Source organism: Haemorhous mexicanus, chromosome 7 (assembly GCF_027477595.1).
Source record: "Haemorhous mexicanus isolate bHaeMex1 chromosome 7, bHaeMex1.pri, whole genome shotgun sequence".
NCBI lineage: Eukaryota > Metazoa > Chordata > Aves > Passeriformes > Fringillidae > Haemorhous > Haemorhous mexicanus.
Genome location: NC_082347.1, coordinates 34,533,894 through 34,557,514, shown reverse-complemented (window position 1 = coordinate 34,557,514; position 23,621 = coordinate 34,533,894). Strand labels below are relative to the sequence as shown.

Here is a 23,621-nt window from a genome sequence, read left to right as displayed (position 1 = left end):
CAGATGGGAAGGACGGGGCAGGGAGAGGAGCCCTGTTTAAAGCCCCATTTACCCAATCTCCAGATAAATTGCTCTTGGCAGGAGATGGCAGAATCCTTTGCAATAACAAGAAAATATCTTGGCCCTGTCAGTGATTTTAACATGAAAAGCTCCTTTCCCTTTCCCTGACAAACAAGCTAATTAATGGTTTCCTAGAGCAGTGGCTTTGTGACCACAGAAATCTACACCAGGCAGTGCCTCCTGGGGCTCTGGCAAAATGCACCAGCCCAGCTCAGCCCCACAAAAGCCATTAGCCATGAAAACAGCATAGATGGTTTGCATGTAGAATGTGCAGGTCTGTGCTCACACAGGATTTCTGTTCCAAGAACACTCAGAACTTGGGGGTAAAGGTGTCATTTCAGAGGTGGCAACTGAAAGGCAGTCAAGGCTTAGCTTTGTGACCTGCTCACTAAGATGCTGAGAGATTGTGTGACCTGCCCTAAACTTGCTGAGTTTAGCTTGGCAGAAGCTTCTGATGAACTTTTTAGTAAAACAGGGAAATTACAATCGAATTTGAGTGTCTGTCAAATCTAGACTTGCTGCATCACACTTAGCTGAATATGTTGCATCTGCATGGAAATCAAAGGAAGTTAGCTGGGTTTTATAAGTAGTATGTATAAATATTTTAAGTATATGAATAGATGAATAAACACAAGGAATAATCTTCAGTGGGGTGGTGGGAATGACACGAATTCAACATAGTTACACTACAGTTTATGAGACTGACCTACAGTAGATGTTCCAGAATTTTGTCACACAATGCTTTCATTAATGAGGAACCACTGTATCAATAAAAACATGATGAGCAGCACAAATGATAGATCACCTCTGCAGGCATGTTGGTGTCCATCTCCAGTTCTACTGGAGCCCATGAGAGCCTGCAATATTGCCCTGTACCCACAGGTTCTGGGTCAAAGCTGCAAAACTGTTACCTGAGTAAAACAATTATGCTTTTTAGATGCTGCTGCTAAAATACAGTTTAGCCATAATTATAATGAAACAGGCACCCACATGCTGCAAAGTGTGGTACAGTCCAACCACAGTAACAAACACTGAGTCAAGCGGAGCTCCATGCAGAGGGATCTCATCCTGTAGCTAAATTTGCTCTGGGATCTCTGCAATGAAGTGAAGGACACAATCAGGCAGCCTGTGACTCATGCAGTGCACCATTTCTAATGTCTCTTATGTGCAGAAATGAAAATAAAAGCAGATATCTTGTTCCCAGAGCTCTGGAGGGGGGAGGCCTCACGACTCACGCTGTTTTGCAGACCCCTGGTCACTGAAGGGCCGACTGACACCCACGGCTGCAGAGCCTGTGGCAAAGGGAGTGGGAAACAAACAGAACTTCTTAATTAAAGCCTTTTATTCAAGCTGCAACCCCTCACAGCAGACATTTCATAACTTCTAGAACTATGTTCACACAGAGATTGACAGAAAAACCCAGCCATGAAAGAAAACATAAAATTTTTTAATCTTTATTTTTCCATGAAAAAGCTTTACAAGGAGAAAGAGGCTGCACAGGAGAAAGCATACATTCTTTAATCACTGTTTATCTGTTGGTTTGATAGCCAAGGCTGACATTTCTTCTACAGTGTATTTATTTGTTCTCATAATATTACAGGACATTTACCCATTATTTAAAAAGGATCATCATTATGAATATTGTTAAGAACAGTCAGGCAACACTCAGTGAAGAGTTTACACAACCTGGATCAGTCGTATTTGAAGTGCTTTCGTTTTAGTTCTTCTCATATTTAGTAACAACAAATGTAAACCACATTTCTAAAATATTCAGATTTGTGAAAGGCTTTGCATCAAATGTAATGGAGAAACAAAGGTTTAGGATCTCAAAGAACAGACAAAATTTTCCAATGCCTACAAAGCGACACTGAAATTCTCAAGGAAAAAAATAAAATTGCTGCCTTTCCCCTGGAGACATTTGTTAAGGTGTTAAGTGCTCAAATGTGACTTCCCTCACTAGCATTATACTGCTGGGATTTTTAGATATCCCAGCAGCAGAACCTAAATGAAGTTACACATTTTCAGTGACATAACCCGAGCCTTCTTCACTGCCCCTACACACAACCCTCTGCTGTGTAAAGCTGATCTTCGCTGATCTGTAGAACAAATGGAAACAACTCCAAAACAAAGACCAACTCTCCATCCCTCAAATACCAAGAAGTGTCACCTTTGCCCCTTTGGATCAGTGCATGTTTTGCTTTCCATCTCACTTAAACCACGACTTCAGCAAGCTGTTTGAAGTCTCCCTGCCACGTTTGATCTGGAGTGTACAAAGGAGGTAACAATAACTTCAGAACTAAGCTCACAAGATGGAGAAACAACCTCATTTTGAAGTATTTTGTAAGGAGTTTGACAAATAAGCACCTTAATTTCAAATGAATTCAGTAACATGATGGAGAAGGAAAATTTTTCACAGTTTCAGAATTAGCAGAATTAAATCCCTCTGAAGCTTGCAAACCATGAAGGTCAAATAGCTTATTTCAATCAGTACTCCAGTGTTTCTGTAAAGAAAACACTTTCAAGTATTGTTAAAAAAGGCACTGATTTTTTCCTTCAGCCATCAAGATGTAATAAACCCAGAGAATTTCTGTCCCATTGGGCCAAACTCCTGGCCCTAAAGGTATTTGCCACTGACCTTAAGAGCACCTGGATTTCACCCGGTCACTGTTTAACAACCATCATCTTTTTCTTTATTGATTTTCTTACAAAATCACAGGTTTTAATGATACAATGATTAATGGTACATTAACGGTAATGACCAAAACGAAAACATTTTAGTTGCTCTATTTTAAAAGTGAAATTGGAGACTCCTGAAGTTAAGTATTCAATAGATAAAACATTTAGCAATTTGTTTCTCCGCTTTACTATCAATTAATTTTTAAAATCTGGAAACCAGATTTGGAAATATGATTCAAGCAACTCTCAGGACAGATTCCTTGAACATATGGCTCAAACCCAGTATTTTAGTTTAATCAAACCTTAGAAAATAGGATTTTTTTTTTTTTTAAATAAATGGATGAAAAATCAAATTGGGAATTGCTGTTTTGCTTTCTATGAAGTCTGACAATGGCCAGATGGGTTGAATTTCTCAATCCTTAGTCAAAATGGGAAAGATTACAGTGTGGAATATCTCTCTTCCGAGGCATGTTGAGTACAGAGCATTAAGTTAAGGCAGATATATGAACAGGTTTTCTTCAAACAGGATTTCTTTAGCTCAAAATTGTCAATGTTTCAAAGGAACTAGGCAAGACTTAAAAATACTTGCAATTCTTTTGCTTAGCCCTAGAGCCTGCAATTGGACAGAGTTCTCTGGTATGCTTGAAAGCAAAGGACCACCAAAGAGGTAAACTAAGCAATATTTAATTATAGCTACACAAACATTCCTCAACTCACACCCAAGTTTACAGCTTCTCATCTGCAGCAAGAGTGCATTACCTGACAATAATTAAATAACCTACAACATGACAGCAAATTACTTAAGAGCTAAAATATTTAACCTAAAGTTTTTAATCTCTAGCATCAAAGTTTCCTGAAAGCAAGAGCCATCAGAATCCCTGCACAGGCTACTCAAGTTTGATGGGATGCTCTGGGACAGCTGCAAACAACTGCAGGACCTCAGTGGACAGGGCCAGAGGTAAAGAGAAAATTTCTGACAGCAGCTGCATCAGTGCAAATCTTGATGAAGCTGACCTGAGGACATAATCTTATTCTATCTAGAATTTCTTGCTGTTTACATGCCCATTCCTGAAGCAGAGGAGGGGCAAGGAGCTGGTAGAGGGAATTATCCTTCCTACTTAGATCCCTCCACAGTAACATGATATGGGCTGCATTTCACTGTGGAAACTACAGGAAGGACAGACCCAAAACCTGAACCAAAATCCCCCAAAATGGTATGACAAAGAAACTAAGATAAACTTGGGAACTCAGTCATAGGTGTGATGAGTCCTGAACAGGAATGAACCCTAATCCTAAGTGAGAGCAGTGACTTTATCTGTAAGAGTAAAAAACTATAAAATATAGATCTGCTTCTAATGGAAGACAGTAATCGAATTTGGTTACATGAACATAATGGAATGTAAAACATTAGAATATTGAAGAATATTAGAGTATTGTTTCTAAATTAATGATCTCTTGTTGAATGCAAAAACAGACTTTGCGATTTAATTAAAAAATAACCAGGTCTCAAATTTTCAAAAATTATCTCCAATTACTTGTCACCATTCCTACACTTTGTGTGCTTGGGACAGAGAAGCTCCTTTAATCCCTGACAAACCAACTCCAATGAAAATTGTAATAATAAATTCTGAATGCTAAATGTTTGCTAACCTAAATCAGTAACATTAATTGATTACATGAGCAAGTGAGCTGGCAGATTTCAGTGGAGAATAACTGGGGGTGACTGATGAGCTGCTCTATGTGGAAAATTCTCCTTAGGTAGCACAAGTGCAGCCTGGAGAACACAATGTGTCACAGCACATCTCACACATTCTACAACAAAGAACACTTAATTTTGAGTTCACACTTCTGTGAGAGTGTAGCCTCAGTGTGTCTTTGAGGTAAGTCAATTAATACCAGTGATTTTAAAAAATTACAAATCTTAAGAATGTACATAAATCTCTGCTATTTTCTGCTAAACTAAACCCATTTAAAACAGGATCCATCACTCATAACTCTACAAAGTCAGACATTAAAGCTTCCATGTACATAGAAAACCTTGTTAGGAATAAAATTCAAGACAATTCATGGTCAATAATGCCTCTAGCTTTGCTAAAATAAATAGTCAACAATTAAAGGAACAAAAGGACATGGCCCTACATTAGAAGGAAAGTCTCTTCATTTTCATCATCCCCCTCCTCTGAGCAAGAGGTAAGGAATATATTTTTCTTGATGTTCTCTCAACAAAATAGTTTTACCCATGGTTTCAGCTACAATATTTTCCTACTGAAATAAAATCAGTGCATTAATAATATATACAATATACTGGAAGCCATATGCACTTTTTCTCAGGCTAAGCAGATAAGGCATTTACCTGATGCTATAAAACTACTTTCTCTTGCTTGGTACCACACTACCACAGCATATACAAACATTATAATGCTCTACAGGTGGAAGATATGACAGGCCAAACACAAACTGTGAAGAACTGCATCCAATAGAAAAGCTAAAAATGATGTAAGAATCTAACACAAAAAGAAATCAACTAAAAATATATGCATAAAATATGTGCCCATCAATAGATTTACATAGTCATCAACCCTACCCTTCCTTCAACAGAAGGGAGCAAACTACAGAAAGATATTACTGAATTCAAACAACATGAAAGAGCTATTAAAACAAATTATCCTCCCTCTTTGAAACCACTTTATCTTTTTTTTCTAGTCTAATAAAAAATAGTATACTGCAATTGAATAAAATTACTAAAAACATCTCATGGAACTATTAATACACCCATTCAAAACCAAAAGCTGTCCCAGAAATGCAAACACTGCAACTAAAAACTTAAAATGCCACTGAACTTGTTTCCATTATACAAGTCAACTATGACCAATACACTTTATAGACTTGCTATAGTCTTTTAATGCTTTCTTAAGGTCTGCTGCAAAACCTGTTAAAGCCAGTAGAAAGAAAGTCATGTTTGGAAAAGGCCTTGATTGACAAACTTTTACTGCGAGACACAAATCTGGAAGTGCTGAGCCATTCCAATCTGCTTAGAATTTTTATATCAGAGAACATCAAAATTCTTAGTTCCCATACAAAGAGGTAGCATCAATACATCTGATTCTTTTTTTCACAGGATAGTAACAATTCCTATTGTTCTGCATCATATTTGGAAGATACTTTCAGGTACTTAAATAAATTTCTTGTAGTTTGTATATTCTATTCATTTTGCCTGTCTGGTGAAATTTATGGCACTTGTTATTAACTGTAAGAGCAGCTTGTAAACCCTGGAGGAAGAAATGGAAATAGTAGCCCTAAATATCACAAGCTGTAAAAAAATGTGTGCTTTTCTAATCACAAAACATTTGAATATCTGTATATCTGCTACAAGTGAAACAGAAGTAGTGACCCTGGGAATGTGCATCCTTATCCCTTGGACAAGCAAAACTTTATGTTAAATTGTAGGATTAAAGGCCAATCACAGTGAACACAGAGACTGAGCAAGGAGAGAACATTTAGATATTAAATATAACAACAATATTGCAAATAAAAATTATACACTATAGTTAAATAAAGTGAGGAATACAGTCTTTCCCCTAGAGCATCGATTGAAAGTGTCAACAACAAAAAAAATTTTTAATTTTTTTTTAAATACTGGAGTACAGGCAGAATTTGATGATATGATCCAATTGAAATAGTAAAATATAATGACACTTCAGCTGAAAATTTGAGCTGGGGTTGTTCAGCCTGGAGAAGACTGGAGAGACCTTCTAGCACCTTCCAGTACCTGAAGGAGCTACAAGAGCTGGACAGAGACTTTAGACAAGGGCATGTAGGGATAGGACTTGGGGAATGACTTCAAACTGAAAAAGGCAGATTTGGACTGAATATTGGGAAGGAATTCTTTACTGTGAGGGTGGTCAGACACTGGCACAGGCTGCTCAGAGAAGCTGGGATGCCAGATCCCTGGAAGTGTGCACAATCAGGCTGGATGCAGCTCTGAGGAGCATGCTCTAGTGGAAGGTGCCCCTGTCCATGGCAGGGGGTTGGAACAAGATGATCTCTCAGTTCCCTTCCAACCCAAACCATTCTATGATGGGACAAAATGAGACAAAAGATCCATCTGATGAATTCCATGTTCAAGGTAACTCTGACAGTTTGGTTCATTATTCTGAACTTCTGAACCTAATGCTCATTTTTTTTCAGAGAGCAAGAGAAAATCTGCAGACTACCTAGAAGCTGATTGAAGGTTTCCTGGCTACTATCCAAAGGTAAAAAGACAAACAAGGAATTGTGAAAGACTGAGTTCTACTAAAGTGTAAAAAATAATAAATGTCCAAATCAGTTTCTTTATCTTCCTCCTTCCAACAGCCTTTGCCATCTGTGAACAAAGTAGCAAAACTTTTTCACTCTTCAAAATGTCATGTGAGAATGGAGAGGCTTACCCAAAAGAGTTGAAACAGTGAATTAGAAAAGTTGCTTAAAAAACAAACATAAGAGTAATAACATTTCAGCCCTTGCTTTGCTGACAGGTGAGATAACAACCATTTCTGGTGCCACAAAGAACTCTCAGCTAGACTGGCATTTCAATGGAAGGAAGAACCACACCACTCCCTTAAAACAAAAGCCTCTTGGGTTCATGGCCAACATTTCAGTCAGCCTTTAAGTAAGAAAAAGCAACAACAACTGATAGTGGGGATTTACTGACAGGTGTCAGGAGTAATTGTTTTAGAAAAGACTAAATAAATAATTCTTTCCCTACTTCACTTTATAATATGTGTGACAGTACTATCTTTCAACTTTAAATCATCCTCTCAGAACTGATTATTATGAACAGAGCACAGGGCCTAACCCAATTACCACTTAAGCATGATGGAAACTCTTCTAGTTCAAATAATAAACTTGCACCAACACTAGCACCCTGCCCCTTCTTATTATGGCAAATTGAGGGAATTTTATTTGCAAAACATTTAACCACCAAGGGCAGAGTTTTGCAATAGAGTTTTAAAGCATCTTACTCAAAGATTAGGTTACCAGTGTTCTAGCAAAAGATCAGAAACTCTAAACATGAATGTAAATAATCCACTATCAAGTACACAATTCTGGTTCAGTGGCCACTATAACAAATCCAAGGACTAACAGTGACTTCAAAAGACTCTGAATCAGACTTCAAGAGTGTGATATTCTTTATAATCTTACATCTCTGCAACACAGAAGTCTTCAGAATAGACTTTGCAGAGAAATCATAAAAATGGGAGTGAATCACTGTGCTTGAAATGGATGACATTTAATTTCTGCAGTGTAGAACTTCAACCATTACCTACCACTTTCTATAAAATGTAAATTGGTATGTATCAGAAAAGCTCCAGCATGGCTTTGTGGTGGTTATTTTATATACATATACACATTGCAGAGAGGCACATTCTTTGTTAAAAATCAGCATGAAATTCTTCTGCAGGAGTTTGAACGTTTCCTTGCACAGAAAATTTCCCATGAACCTTTGTTCTTTGTGTAAGGCGGTGATGTTGAGTTAAAGCAAAATGCTCAGTTTGCATAAAACTAGAGCTGCACCTAGTTTAAGGTGTATTTTCAAAATACACATGTCGTAAGTGTCATTACAGAAGAATAAGCAAGATACTTCTTTGATAGACTGGAGAAAGAAACTTCCTTTTGACATTCTATTAAAATGCAGTAAGGGCATAAAAGGAATTTTTTAAGTGTTAGTCCAAAATTATCTACTCTAACACTATTTACAGTGCAAAGATCTTACAGTAACATCACAAAGTAACACCAGCTCTTTCAAATGGACTCTAAAAATTGTTACCCACTTCTTAAGACTGGCAGATATCCAGTGTGTTCACAATTGGCAACAGAGTCTACAGTATTACAAAGTTACTGCCGCTACTGTAATGTAAAGAAATGAGGTTGTAATGATAAATTTTCCTGTTAAGCTGTAGGAAAAACTACTTCATTTTACCAAGCAAATTATTTCTTATCTTTGTCATAAGCTCCAGGAAAAAAAAAGAGCCAAGTTATCTATCTGTACTTTCTCCCACAGAAATGGTGGATAGCAAAATAAAGTGTGAAATCAGCTGGCTTTGTGTTAGTTGGTTGCAAAGGTGTGTATCAGTTCCACTTGGGCCAAGCTGCCTTGGTCAGTGCCAGAGAGCTGCAAGGGCTGGCTGAAGGAGACTCCTGCCATCATACAGGCACTGCTACCTTTGCTGCAGTAGTAGAGGCACGCTTTGATGGCCAGGGTGGCTTCAGCTGACACACAGCTCCCAGGCAACTGAAAGGGAATGACAGTTTGACAGGAAACATCCTTTATTTCTCCTGTCAGACACTGTCCTTGCAGCAACCAGGTGTTATCTGCAAAGGAAAAAGAGATTTTATCATTAGGGTATTTAACACCATGTCTGAAAGCTACAGAAAACACTGATTCTACCTATAGGACAACAAGTACTTTCCACATGCAACATTAGAGGAAATTTCCTTCCTGATTATTCCAGTTGTGAACAGAAAAAAAAAAGAAGGAAAGTAATTTACAAATACTTTATTAGTCATTTAAAGAGGAAATTTCCTTCCTGATTATTCCAGTTGTGAACAGAAAAAAAAAAGAAGGAAAGTAATTTACAAATACTTTATTAGTCATTTAAAGATGGAGAGATCCATGGCTCTGCATCAGCACTACAGCTATCTATCTATCTATCTATCTATCTATCTATCTATCTATCTATCTATCTATCTATCTATACACAGTATACCTTATTTAAATGCAATGGAACTGCAGTTTCTCCTATACAATCTTTAAAGGATATTAAAATTTATTCTGATATGCACAAGCAAAACCTCTTAAATTAATGGCTACCATACATTTGCATCAGAGATCTAATACACCAGGTAAGATAAATGCATTAAACTCTAAGTAATGATGGCATTTCCAAAGAGCAGTGCTGGTCTTACAGCTGGGTTGGTGCAATTTAGCAATGCTCAGGCTGATTGTTAGAATGAAACTTGAGTTTCATTTTGTTTAAATTTTTGGGTGTATGTGAACTAAAAACCACTGGACACTACACATACCTAACTCATAGCACTGAGTCATAAAATAATGCAGCATGCATTAATTCAAGCAAAAAGCACTCTAGCAAGTGTTTGACTCTTTTCAGTCTTTGCACTCCAGCTGTTAAATGCATCAACTCTAAATATCAATTATTGCATCACAAGGTCAAACAGGAACACAGGATGGGGAGGGACATCTTGATTCATCAGACTGAGCTCCCCTGCACTGCAGGATGTGCTGATACTTCCCATCCTAACCCATCCCACTTCCCATCCTAACCAGGGACTTTACCTTCTGCTGTGATAAACCAGGCACTGGGAGCTTCCTCATTCAGTTTTGAATCCAGAGGAAGAGTCAGCTTTAATAAAAACTGAATTGTCTGGCCAGGAGCTACAGTCAGTGAAGGAAGTTCAACATTTGGTGCAGACTTAGGCAGTCTTGGCAGGTTTGCTATTTTATCCTTGTGCACAGGCAGGTTATCTGGAACATCACATGCTTCTGGCTTCAGGATAGGCAACTATCAGTAGAAATCAAACAAAATATTTGTTTTTATTTTTATTACAAATGGGCTTTCACAACACAATCACAGTTGCAAAGTGACATCACGGCTATTGACCTAAAACTTTCAGCATGCAACAGTACTATGACAAAATAGAAAAAGGACAAAATGTTTTCTTAAAATGAAAAAACCCTTATTAATCCAACTAAAAGCAATATTTACTATTAAAGCCATAAAAACCACAACTACTTTATAGTATCCCTTAATCTTAAATTTTTACAGTTGGATTACATTTGCTTTAGATAAACTGTAAATGTATTTCCTCCTAATTCTGGTATTAAACTGCATGCTTCAGTCATAAAATCCAGGATTTTAACTAATGGACATTGCACAGTAAAATAGAGGAGAACTTCCCAGAAAAGCCACTGACATGTTACATGATATGAAAATTTAAACACACATTGGCGACTGTGTATTATTAAGTGCAAGAAACATATAAGAAAACATTAGGATCATTATGTCATAAATACATGTATATATTCATTTCAAAAAATCATTAAGATACAGTGGCCTTGTAAGGTGGATGTGAGCACAGATTTGTTTACAATCAAATAAAGCTGTATTCAATTTTGACAGTAGTTTTGATTTGACAGCTTGAAAGCCCTTTATACATCTTGCTTTAAGTCACTGACCTCCCAAAATCGTCTCTCACAGAGTAATTAAATGGCTTGGTAATTGTTTTCACTTCCTTTTTTTACAAAATGCTCATGAAATGTCCTTCATGCTGAAAAACTGGGTGGTACATTTTAATGACTGATGTTTCTGTATTAACCTTTTCTAGAGGGCTGTCACATTCTATTTTCATGCAAAAGTTGTCTTTCTGAAGACTGAGGCTTTCAACAACTGTGCTAACAGGCAATGCTCATTTTCCTGACAGAACATCCTGTAGATACAACTACTGTACCCAAAGTTAGCTGTCTCATTTTTATCACACTTGCTGAAGTCTGAAATAGTAATTTATAACATAAAACACCACTATCAGCCTGTTTAATAAGTATTACTTGCCATGGAAAGAATTTTTGTTTCCAAATCCAGCACTTTAATCTGATGATTATTTGTATCTGCAACATACATGAGGCGGCCGTTCTCCTCAACACACAAACCTCCAGGTTCATTGAAAGTTGACTGGGTAAAGCTGGAACCAACAACATTGCCTGCTTCTCCTGTGCCTGCCAGGGTAGCACAGTTCTTCATCTTGGGATCCACAACCTTAATCTAAGATCAACAAAGACACAAAAAACTTCTCTGAGAAAACCCAGCAGGATTTAGATATTCTGGATTATCTCATGTCCCACATTTCCAGTAGCCAGCACTGCTTTCTGAGTACCTCAGCTACCAGGTGTCCATCCTTGATGCTGTCCTATCACTCTTTACCAAGTGACATGTCCCATCTTTCCCTCTCCCCACTCCCTCATGGACATCACTTCTTCCTTTGGTCTTCATTCAGGGTTCCCTTCCATGATTTGGCAGGTACCTAACCCTCAGCTATAAAAGTATTCTGGATGACTTGCTTTTGTAATGTTTGCTGCCCTTCTAGAAACATTTGCAAAACAGTGAGAGCATAACAAAATTAGCAGGCTAACTTCTAGTTTATTTTCTTCTATAAATAGATGGGGGTTTTGTAAATAGCAAAAAAGTTTATGTTTTATACAAGATCTGAAACAAAATATCATTTGCCTTAAAATTCCAACAAGCATATAGTGTTATACACCTTACTCTTCAAATCAAACAGGTTACTTCTCTTTTAATGCATGTAGTCAGTGTACAGTTAAAAACCTTCTAGACATGGATGCTTATATAACATCACATAAAAACAATCATGCAAAACAATGTCTCTGAACCCTGAGTTCCAAGGAGGTAACCCACAATACCTCAAACTTAGGTGGCTTTCTTAAGGGAAAAACAAGTCCTCTTGTCCTCTCAGTTTTATCAAACCTCAAGTATTCCTGAATAAGCCCTTCTAGCTCTTTTATTGTAATTCAGCATCTTTGGGAAGGCACACGGAAAGTCTTTAGTCTGAATTGTAAACTTGGCACTTGAATTTCACCTTCCCCAAGAGACCATCATATCAGCACAGAAGAATGTGACAGCAAAACAATGGTAAAGAGAAGGACCCAGAAGGGAAGGAAGGAAGAAAAGAAAAAGAACCTACAAAGGAACTCCGGTAATTCATTTCCTCAGCTTAACAAGACCAAGCAAAATCTGTCTATGTTACTAAAATAATTCTTTGTAGTAATAAAAATCTCCATGTCTGTATATAACAAGTTACTATATAGTTACCTTATGATTATAGGAATCTGCCACATAAAGCAGCTGTCTTTTCTTGTCCCATGTTACTCCCAAGGGATGCTGCAGCTTTGCATTTATGCCTGCTCCATCCACATCACCAAAAGCAAACAAATTCTGAAAAAATATTTTATTTAATTAATAGATTTGGTTATTCAATGTGGACATGAATTTAAATGATTTTAATTAAATGGAAATTCACTGACTTTAAAAAAAATGAAGACAATTTCAAAACAAAGATACTGAAACCTAGAAGTGTGGGTGCTAACCACAGAAATGGAAACTCTCACATCTAAGTTATAAATATGAATCCAGCTGATTTAATGACCACACAATGCTGAACCAAATTAGTTGTTTCAAGGATAAGTGAAATAATTTCTTATCTAAGGAGCAACAGTCTGCACTACAACCTGAGCATCACAACTGCCACACATTTGCATTCCAAGCAGTGAAGTTAAGAAACTGATGGCCACGGAAACTGATTTACCCTCTCACCCCAAAAGTGGTTCCTCCAGGTCAGGCTTGAGGAATATTAGTAGGGCAGTGTGGGGAAGTTTGAGGTGATTACCAATGGGTCTCTCTCTCCTCCTACAAGGTGCTTCACCGCTCCGTCCTTGAGCGAGATGGTTCTCACGGTGCTGCTCTCGCTGTCGGCCACGAACAGGCAGCTCCAGGGCTCCTCTGGGGCCAGGGAGAGCCCCGAGGGCTGGGAAAACCCTGCCTTGTGGGGGTAAGCATTGTTCCTGTTCTCCTCGTTCCCACTGCCAGCAAAGCGAAGGCAGACTCCTTTCTTTAAGTCACTAAAGGCAAAGAGTACCCAATTTCAATCATGAGTTTGAAACAGCTCAGACAAGATGCATAAACAGAAGCTACAGAACAGGCACTTGTGAGTTATAAAACCAACTGTATTGCAGCAGTGAGGAATTATTCAATGCCTTTGTGTTTTTTTATCACCTCAGCACATCATTCATTACCAGGTAACTCAGCAAATGCAAGAAAAAATAACATTCAATTATATGAATAGACCTTACCAAGCCATAGCAGTATAGGTGAAGTAGCATCTTTCATTTCATTTCACGGATGTGGGAAAAGGAGGTAGACTTTTAAACACATTAGCCTTTAAACTAAATTATTTTCAGTTTAATTTGATTATCTCTCTCTTTGGGATTTGAAAGCTGTTTATCAAGCCAAGCAGCAATTTCACATTTCTCTTAGTACAGTTGCTTACCTTCCCTTTGGTAGTTTTCCCCCTTCCAACATCAGTGCCCATATCTGGTGAATGCCTGCCATTGCTATCCATAACACATCATCTTCCTGCGTCCCTGAAACTTTCAGAAAGGGACAGAGAAAATCAGATATAAAAAAAAACCACTCTGGAAATTTTTTACAACACTAAGAAATCATCAAACCAACTCCACTGTCTCCTCAGCCCCCTACTCATCTTCTCCATAGGGGAAAAAAAAAACAAACCAAAAAACAGAGAGAGAATGTTTTTCATCTACCAAAACTTGGTATTTTTCTTCTTTTCTTCTTGCTACTTTATTCCCAGGGGTTTAAAAATCATGGGTTTAATATCCCTACCTGATAAAGGCAATGTTTCAAGTGAGATTTGCTGTTTGTAACATTCTACTACTGCGTCTGTTTCACATGCTATTTTTGATTCATACCAGCCAAACAAGTACCTATCTTTGCTAAGCATGGTTTTGGGGGATGCAATCTCGATTTTTTTTTACTTCACTAGTGACAAAATAAGATACTCCAAAAAACTACAGGGAGTTGTCAACAAGTTTTGAAAGAAATAACTGTGGCAATACCAAGGTACATAATACACAAAGGACATCATGTGTATAATGTAAAATTATACACAAAGGACATCATGTTTTAGGCTAAGGGTAACTGATGCTTGCCCTGGAGAGCATCAACTGCAGTTTATTCAAACAGTAAATGTGACCTGGGCATTTCCCAGTTTTCCCCTGAAGTAACCACCCAATTTCCAAGTTGCTCTCCCTCAGCACCTGCAAATGTGGTATCACAGATGCAAGACTCAGACCTGTGGAACAGTGACCTTCTGATCAAGAAGTATTGAAGCATGTGTCAAGCATCTACTTTTTTTCAGCTTGAAGTATAAAACTGCTATTCAACAATCCAAATCTATAAATAACTACACAAATCTTGCCCAGATAGTACTTCACAAAGAAAATTCTACAAGTGGAAATTGAAGAATATATTTGCACTCTGTAGCTTTAAATGTAATCACAGTACAGCAGTAAAAAAATGCATGAAGAATTGTTGTGGAAGACAATGAAAAAACTCCCAACAACCCAAAACCAAAAGAAACTTACTGATCTTAGTCTTTCCTGAAAATCTTAAGGAACAAAAAGTTGACATTTAAAAACTGCATTAAAATGAGGACAGTATTATCTTTTTAACACTGTCCCATGTATTAATAGACAACATCAAAACATTTTTTCTAAAAACATATATTAGGTACTGGAATAACCATCACACTCTACAGAAAAATACCTTTAAACTGCTTTGTATTCACATGAACTTGTAAAGCCTTGTGCATCTCATAGCTGTTCCTGAAAACAATCTCATGGATAATTCCTCCCCCCTGCCGCTCCCCAACCAAAATAGTTTGGAGTTTCAAAATAAAAGCAATGTTATGCAAAATGCCTGCAATCATTTTAAATCTGACAAGTTAGTCCAAAAAATGAAATTACCACCATTCCCCCAACTGAGATTCTGCCATTCTTCTTCTAATTCTAAATCTTTTCTACAACACAAACCACAAGAAGGGAAAAATGGCATTCTTCTTTCTCCAGAATTCATTTCCTTAAACTGTGAGGTCTCTTCAGAACAGTACTGGCATGATTTTAACAGAGTTTTTCTTCAGCATTTTCTGTTTCTTGGATAAATATGCAAGTTCCAAAGACTGCTATCAAAGTAACTCTGGTGACTCTTTCTGCACCTCCCTGTGGCTCCATGTTTTTACATAAACTAGAGCTCTAAAAATGAAAGTCAAACTTGCAAAGTGCCTAAAAGCTTTTTCTGGATCAAAAAAGGTTTGCAAATTGAGTTGCAAAACACACATTTTATAAATTACCAGAAATGCTACCAAAGTTCCAACAATGCCAAAAACACTCCAGTATAAAAAACAAAAACAACACTTCCCTGTCCCAATCCCTTTTTGATTAGAGCTCATTTCTAAGAGATTTAAATTGAGAAAAGAGATTATGAAATAATTTCACTCCTTCCTATACAGTAACTGCCCAGATTCAGGATTTTCTATTTCCATTATGCATATCTTGCACATTCAGATGTTACTATTCTAAGTACCAGAGAATGAAAACTGTTAAAATCACTGGTCTATTCAGAAAGTGAGTTTTTTTATCTTGCTATGTTATGCAATGCATTCTGATTTATCTCAGAAAGCTCTGTTAATTATTTAATATTCACTTTATCCACCAATTAAATGAAGGAGTAAGACTTGAACTGAGTACTGCTGAAAAATCTGTTCCATTCATCTATCCAGTTCTCCAATACCACAGACTAAAAACTCTCCTGTGACAGTTAGACATTGAAAAATTGAAAAGGCTTCTTACTCTAATTCTGCACCCAGCAAAATGTATGAAATATGAGAAAAAAGCATCAATATTAAATTCAAATTTTACTGGATATGTAAGATTGATAGAGAGAAGATCTCTTCTTCAACTAGAGAATAAGGCCGTAAAAATAAGTAAGAGCTCCATAACTGCCATAAATTTCAACAGAAATATTTTCTAGTGAATGGCCTTTAGAACAAAGAGAATGGATGCTAGCATGGAAACAGCACAGGCTCTTTGTGAAATCGTGAAAAATATGCCAGAGCTTTAATAAAAAAAAAAACTACACAAACCTAGAAAATTTAAACTAATGCTACACAGCTAAGGTGTTTTATCACACAATAGTCCTCTCATAACACTTCATGTTCTGACACAAAAGGCAGAAAAACTTTTTCTTTCACAACAGAATAGTTTGAGGACATCACCACTGTTATCCTTGTACAGTTCTCAGAGGAGAAGGGGGCCAGGGAGAGCCAGAATGCTAAAATTATGATAATGCAATAATTTTCGTAATTCCTTATCATCCATGAATGGAAAGTATTTATTTCTAAAGAATTTATTATAAGACAAAATAAGAGAAAAAAACAATTCTCTTGCATTTATTCAATTAAGCACCACATTCCAACCCCTCCTGAGCTGTTTTAAAAATGCAGAGTAGTTTCTCCTTATTAGGGTATGTGCTTTCTTATCTGTGCTGTGCCTGCATCCAAGTGAGGTATGGCTTGCAAATGTTTATAACACAAGGATATCCCATTCACTAATAGTGACCTACAGCTCTGAGTGCACAAACATTCCCCATCAGATGATGCCTCAGTTACTGTACAATGCTGCAGCTCCTGAATCTGCCTCTGCTGGGTCTGTGTGTTAAGAAGTCACAGTCCTGTCTGTACACAGGCACATCCTCAGTCAGAACACTGCTGACCATTACTGGAGAGTCAATCTGAATGCACAGAAATTACTTTGTTGGGCACCAGTCGTGAGCAGTATCTGTTTGAAGGGATTCCATTCCCAGGACTACCCACACTTTCAGCCTGTCTATCTGGGACTGCATGCTTACTTCCAGTCTGGGAAATAAAAGCCTGGGAATCAAAGTTACATTTTGTGGCTGGCACCACTGACATTTTCTAAATAGACCAAAGTCTGAAAATATTATTCCTGTCTACTAATTTTATCTTTGAAGAAATAAAAAGAACCAAGGAAGAAGTCTGCTGGTAAACTCATCCTCTGCAAATTCTCAAGAAGCAAAAGGGGCTATACAACACACCCTGCAGTTCACAGATAGGCACATGCACAGCGAATGCACATCTCACCTGCTCTTCAGTCAGTGGAAGTTCAGCAAATTAAATGCAAATGTGACACAAAAATAGAGAATCAGTGTTTGTCAGTGAGACACAAACAGCAAAGCTCCAAAGGAATGCTTTATCAGTGAAGCCTGCACTTTTACAAGTACACATAACCCTTTTTGGATGACTAAAAATCAATTTTCTTCTTTTTATTTTTGCTACCTGGCACTCTTTCACATACTGTTGCATCACCCAAATGGCACAACCCTTTATGAAACAAAATGCTTCTGGAATTTTCCTCCTTAGTTAACATACCTTCCCTCTCATTATGGATTTAGATACCAAGGGGGTTTCATACAGTGGAGATAATAGGGAGCTAAAAATTATGACTGTAATGAAGTACTTTTTGATTTCTTTCCCAAGTTTTCTAACTCAGGTCTTCTAACTGCAATGGCAGTAAATATTTCCAAAAAAAGCCCAAGCAGAAGATACAGTATTTGCAAACATGAAGAAAATAATTTGGATTATTTGGTGTTGGGATACATCACTGTAACTACAGAAGAAGCTAAGCCTGTGTGTTTTACTCATTCCTAATTAAGCACAGCAATTACACACACACTTGAGGGTACTTCAGCAGCACGGTCTCCCTCGACTTCCAATACCTGCATTCCATATTCAAAAGCACTTCCAGCCTCAAATGGTAACAGCTAAAAAATGTGTCTCCTTCTGACCCCAGCATGCCTGGCAAAGCCTCTCTAAGACTTGCTAAGATGTGTAATTTCAGCAGTTCTGCATCTGAAATTAAGAACTGATATGCCAAGTATTCTTTAGAAATCTGATTTGTAGTTTAAGCTTCTTTATTGTGAACACAGATTTAATGAATAGAATCAGATTGTAGACTGTGGAACAAAGAGATTGAGATCCATCACTCCATGTACAAATATAATACTTTTTTTGCAGAAGGCAGTTTCAAGTCATGGACTTCAAAACAATTCTAAGTTTGACACCAGTTAGGATGGCAACTCTGCTAATGCAACTACTTCTTTACTGCAGAAAGTAATCACTATCATTATCCATTTTGTCAAGACACAGAGAAGTACAATTTGGAAAAGTAGTCTGTCAAACTAAATTGAGTAAGATTACTGTTGACTATTCAGTCACTACTCCCATTATACCTTTATATCAAGACTTCAGACCTTGTTATGTCACAGGCATGTTTATACCAAAATATTGACATAAGTACCTAATTTCTTAAATTGTTTATATAATGAACATGCAAAATACTAATCAATTTTGTTACTATTACTACTCAGCAATACTCATAAACCCAAAATAAGACTGGGTAAGGTCCTGCTTCACTGCAATCCTGCCCTGTAACTTCCTATTTTCTTATTTCTCTAAAGACTTTTTCACCTAAAACAGTTCTTACACAGGAATAAAACCTTCACTTTACTTCACCTCTCTCTTTAATGAAGTTACTTCTTCTTTGAAATTCCAAGAATCTAAAATAAAAAAAAAATAATGGCTATTTACAAGTAATTTAGGATCCAGTTTGAAATTCCTGGAATCTAAAATGAAAAATGATAGCTATTTACAAGTAATTTAGGATCTAGTTCAACAAGAAAATAAAGACAATGCAGCTTTGTGTCAGTGATGTCTCTTACCATGATTTTCTTTGGAACTGAACTTGTATAATGGCAAAACCAAATGAGAAATCTTTGAGCTTGTAGTTTGCACAGGAAACTGCTAAAGAGATGAGCAGGCCTTTTGCATTCAAAGTAAATCCACATTGCTACATCATGAAGTCATATCATATTCACAACATATCTTTGGAAGAATTCTAGCTTTGCTTTGTCCAGGAAAATGATTCCAAATTAAAGCCTGATGATAGCAAATGCAGCTCTTTTATTTTCAGCTATTACCCAGGAAAATTCCTTCCACAGGACAATGACAGCCACAGCCTCAATGACAGAATGAGACCAGATTAGAAGGAAAAATGGTGACATGTAGAAGAAATCATCCCTTCAAGATACAGACAGTTCAGACATAAACACTTCATGTATGATCTGAGCTCAAGCAGGAAATGCTAATTGCTTACTGCTTAAGTGATTTTTAATTTTTTTTTACATTATGAAAGAATCACCATGAGTAATACAGGAAAAAAAACCACGTTTGCTCTGGAATGCAGTGGTACCAAACAACCCTCTAGCAGAAACACAGAGAAGGATGAAAAATGTCTTAGATACTTTTGCCTTTTAAGGGCTATAGAAATTGCAACAGTATGATAAGGTACGGTACTTTCATTTAAATCCTATCTACATAATACTTAAATTGATGTAAAAAATTCCAACAAATTTACTGAAAGCATGGTCAATACTCTACTTGGGGAGTTTCTAAAAATAGATTCCAATCCTGCAGTTTAAGACCAGATTTTGGAATGTGAAACACATGGTTATGTCACCAAGCACAGGTCATTGTCCTGCTCCTTCCAGCAAGAATGCAGCTATCAAGAACATTTCATGCTCAAATCAACTGTGCATTAAAGTATCGCTTGCTTTCAACACCCACTAAATAAAAATAGAAGGGCACAACAGAGAAAGCTAAAAAAGCACACACTAATTTTGTAATGTATTTTTAAGCTGCTGTCCCTCCCCTTCTACTTCCCACACAATCTATATCAATGCAAATTTCAGCACCAACCTCAGCAAAGCCAGAATTTAATCCATGGAGTTCATTCAAGAATTTTAACAGGAGGGTAAAACACAAGCTCAGTGGCCACAACTAAAGAAATAAAAAAGATGACAAGGAAGAATACACTGTCTGAATCCTACCATCTGTTTTGTCTCCATTAACTCCCCTGCCTCAAATGGAGACATTTGTGCCAAATGTGGTTTAAATGGTGTTTCACACTCACTTCGTCTCTGTCTTAGATTTCAGCATTTGTATAGAACAGGGCAACAAAAGCCTACTTAGGAAAATACTATGTGGATACTTCAAAGAATGCTACATAGCATCAGTTCTGAATATTAACTTATTCATGTCCTCAAAGTTTTTCTCAGTATTTTCCATTTCTCAACCACCTACATATTAAGGTTTTAAAGAAAAAAATAATTTTTGCAGTTGATCAATACATACTCTAAACCATATATAGGAGTAAACTAAAGAAACGTCAGTGATAGAGGAAAAAAATCTTTCTCTTAAAAGATTGCCATCTTTCCCCTTTGAGACTTTGAAAAAGGTCAGCATAAGCTGTTTAATACTATCTATGTATAATACTATCATATACTAATATGTATCTGTTCAGTACATAACTTGCTTAAACATTTCAACTTCCTTTTTCTCCTTTTCATGTTCTGGATAGCACAGCTTTGGACACTGAAAGGAAACTCCCAGAAGTATCACTTGTTTAAAAACTATACAATCCATATTTAAATAAATAACTATAAATCTATCTTCTGAAACTGCAGTTTAAGATACATAGAACTAAGGAAAATGGGAAGGTATGGTGTAATTTCCCACATGCCACACCAGTTAACACAAAAATCAAACTTTTAAAATTTGTAATAGTGAACCTACTATTTGTTGAGACACATGTTAACTCCGACAACTTGCACAGAAAGATGTAAGCATATGTAAAAAAAAGGACACTGCTGTGTGGGTGCAAACAAAAGTTATTTTTGAAACTCTCATAAATTACCTCACCCATCCAAGTGCTTAAACAAACACGGGCAGAGCAGTTTTCATGTTCTGATAGCAGGGTATAAGCTTGTAGGACAGCACTCAGAGGCACAAAGGCACTCTATGCTATACTGCAGAGCAGCAGAAGATCCCACTATGCTCAAGCAAGTTGCAACTCAACTTTGCAATTTGCAACTTGACAAGGCAACCTTGGCAAACCCTGCTGCATTTCTGACAAATTATTTTGATGTCTGGTAACAAACTTAAAGAAGTCACTGCAGCTTATGACAGTAAAAAAAGCTTGCTAGACATGCACTGCAGCCCTGGTTCCTCATGGTCGGAGACAGATTCCTGTTAACATTCCGTTCAATTTAACTCTCCATTTTCACAACTCTCTCCAGTTGTAGTTTTCTAAAGAATTTTAGAATCTACTGCTATTACAGTAATGTATATTTTCCCCCATTTTATCTATTAGGCTTATTACCCTCTCAAAAAAAAATTAATTGATTTAATCTCTGCTTAACTGACAGCCTATATTATATTTTGTGGCAATCTAAATAACAAACTGACTAGTAGGTTCTAATTAAATATGAAAAAAACTGCATAGGTCTGAATAAAGTGCATTCAGAAGATCTGATTTCTATGCAAATGGTTATTAAAATTCAGCAGTGTTGAACAGTACAGATGACTAATCCTCCACAGGTGACTAACTCAGTAAATACTATGTTCATGTTGATAACAATTATCATATCAATTAATATTTAACAAGCAGAGCTCTCAAAACTAAAAAAAAAAAAAAATCATCATATATTCAACTACTGACAGAAGCAGAAGAAAGCATCATGAAAAATTAAAAGTAAAATTATAGGATACTTTGAATAGTTCTGTTAGCCAGCTCAAGTTTCTGAAGCACTGATCAGTTATTAGTCCCCTCTGTTGATCTGTGAAATAGCTCTACAATAACATCCCACAGGGATCAGCTTTCTGGTTCAAGATCTCGTGAAAATGACACCATCCAGCCACACAGGTCTCCTGGTTCACAAAAGGAAAATCAGATTGTACAAAATTCAGTAAAACTCGTGTCTGCATTAGTGAGGTTCTCTTTCAGGTGCTTCTCCTTGCCCTTCCAAGGAGGACTCCATATGCTTAACACAGCCTGTAAGGGTTGCTGACATGACCTTTGAAAAAAGGTGCTTTTTTGCTGTACAAGATATGTTAATAGAAGTGTTAAATCTGGAAACATATCCCAATCCTCACTCAAGTACCCAAGGCTGCAGGTTGTACTCTGTCTATACTGACAATGTATCTGTACCAGAAGACTCTACACTATGAGCATTTCTGAAGCAGCTTCTTGAACTTGATGCTTCATGTTGGACCAGAGGAGGCCACTAGGATGATCTGAGAGCTAGAGCAGCACCTCTGCTATGGAGACAGGCTGAGAGAGTTGAGTTGTTCAGCCCAGAGAAGACTGTGAGGAGACCTTAGAGTACCTTCCAGTACATAAAGGGGCTAAACAAGAACTGGAGAGGGACTTTTGATAAGGGCATGCAGTGACAGGACAAGGGGAAATGGCTTCAAACTGACAGAGGGCAGATTCACATTAGAAATTAGGAAGCAATTCTTAACTGTGAGGATGGTGAGGAACTGGCACCAGTTGCCTAGGAAAGCTGTGCATGCCCCATCCCTGGAATTGTTCATGACCAGGCTGGATGAGACTTTGAGCAACCTGGTCTAGTGGAAGATGTCCCTGTCCCGGGCAGGAAAAATGGTCTTTAAAGTCCCCTCTAACCCAAACCATTCTGTGATTCTAAGTTCCCTCACACTTCAGTGTATTTTTCTCCCTCATAACTGACACAAGATTTTAACAAATGCTTCCATGTCAGCAAAATGTTACTAAACTTGCAAAGCACCTCTAATATCAAGATATTAGAGATAAATCATGCTCATTCCCCACCCCATTCTTCTGCCAATAAAAGAAACTCCAATACTGGAAGTCAGTATTTCATGTCTGAAATACCAGCCTAAGGGTTTGATGCCACATCAAAGCATTGTTCTGGCATTGTTCATATACTGGCATCTGCAACTTCTAAATTGGACTGAAATGGAAACATGAGAAAGCCATGCTTCAACTCCCAGTCAGTAATAGCTGAAAGCATGGCAGCTATGAGATACCAGGCTCAGGTGTGTGTTAAGTGAATTGGAAAAGAAAACTACTTAAGTCCTCAGAAGGTGATTCTTGCATCCTATTATGCAAAAATTCATTTTACCTCCTGATACTTGCATGGTTTGTGCTAAGGTATTCCTCTCCTGTTTGACTGACTCTACAGTGATCTTGAGCCTAATGATTTTATGTTACATAAACAGGAATAAACAGAGGTCCCCAATAAAATTATTTTTATTTCCTAAACTCAAATATTTACAAGTGGTCGGAC

At 37.2% G+C, this 23,621-nt stretch overlaps 1 protein-coding gene across 1 annotated transcript in view; it reads right to left on the bottom strand.

Annotated features, from left to right (window-relative positions):
- Positions 1-1,486: 1,486 nt before the first annotated feature.
- NHLRC2 (NHL repeat containing 2) overlaps positions 1,487-23,621 on the bottom strand; it is a 32,624-nt gene continuing 10,489 nt past the window's right edge. Inside the window, exons 6-11 of the mRNA XM_059851992.1 lie at positions 13,852-13,951; positions 13,192-13,423; positions 12,618-12,740; positions 11,343-11,552; positions 10,070-10,295; positions 1,487-9,087 (exon numbers count right to left, since the gene is read on the bottom strand). Of these exons, the coding sequence (XP_059707975.1) occupies positions 8,822-9,087; positions 10,070-10,295; positions 11,343-11,552; positions 12,618-12,740; positions 13,192-13,423; positions 13,852-13,951 (1,157 nt within the window). The 3' untranslated portion in view covers positions 1,487-8,821. The remainder of the gene's footprint in view (positions 9,088-10,069; positions 10,296-11,342; positions 11,553-12,617; positions 12,741-13,191; positions 13,424-13,851; positions 13,952-23,621) is intronic.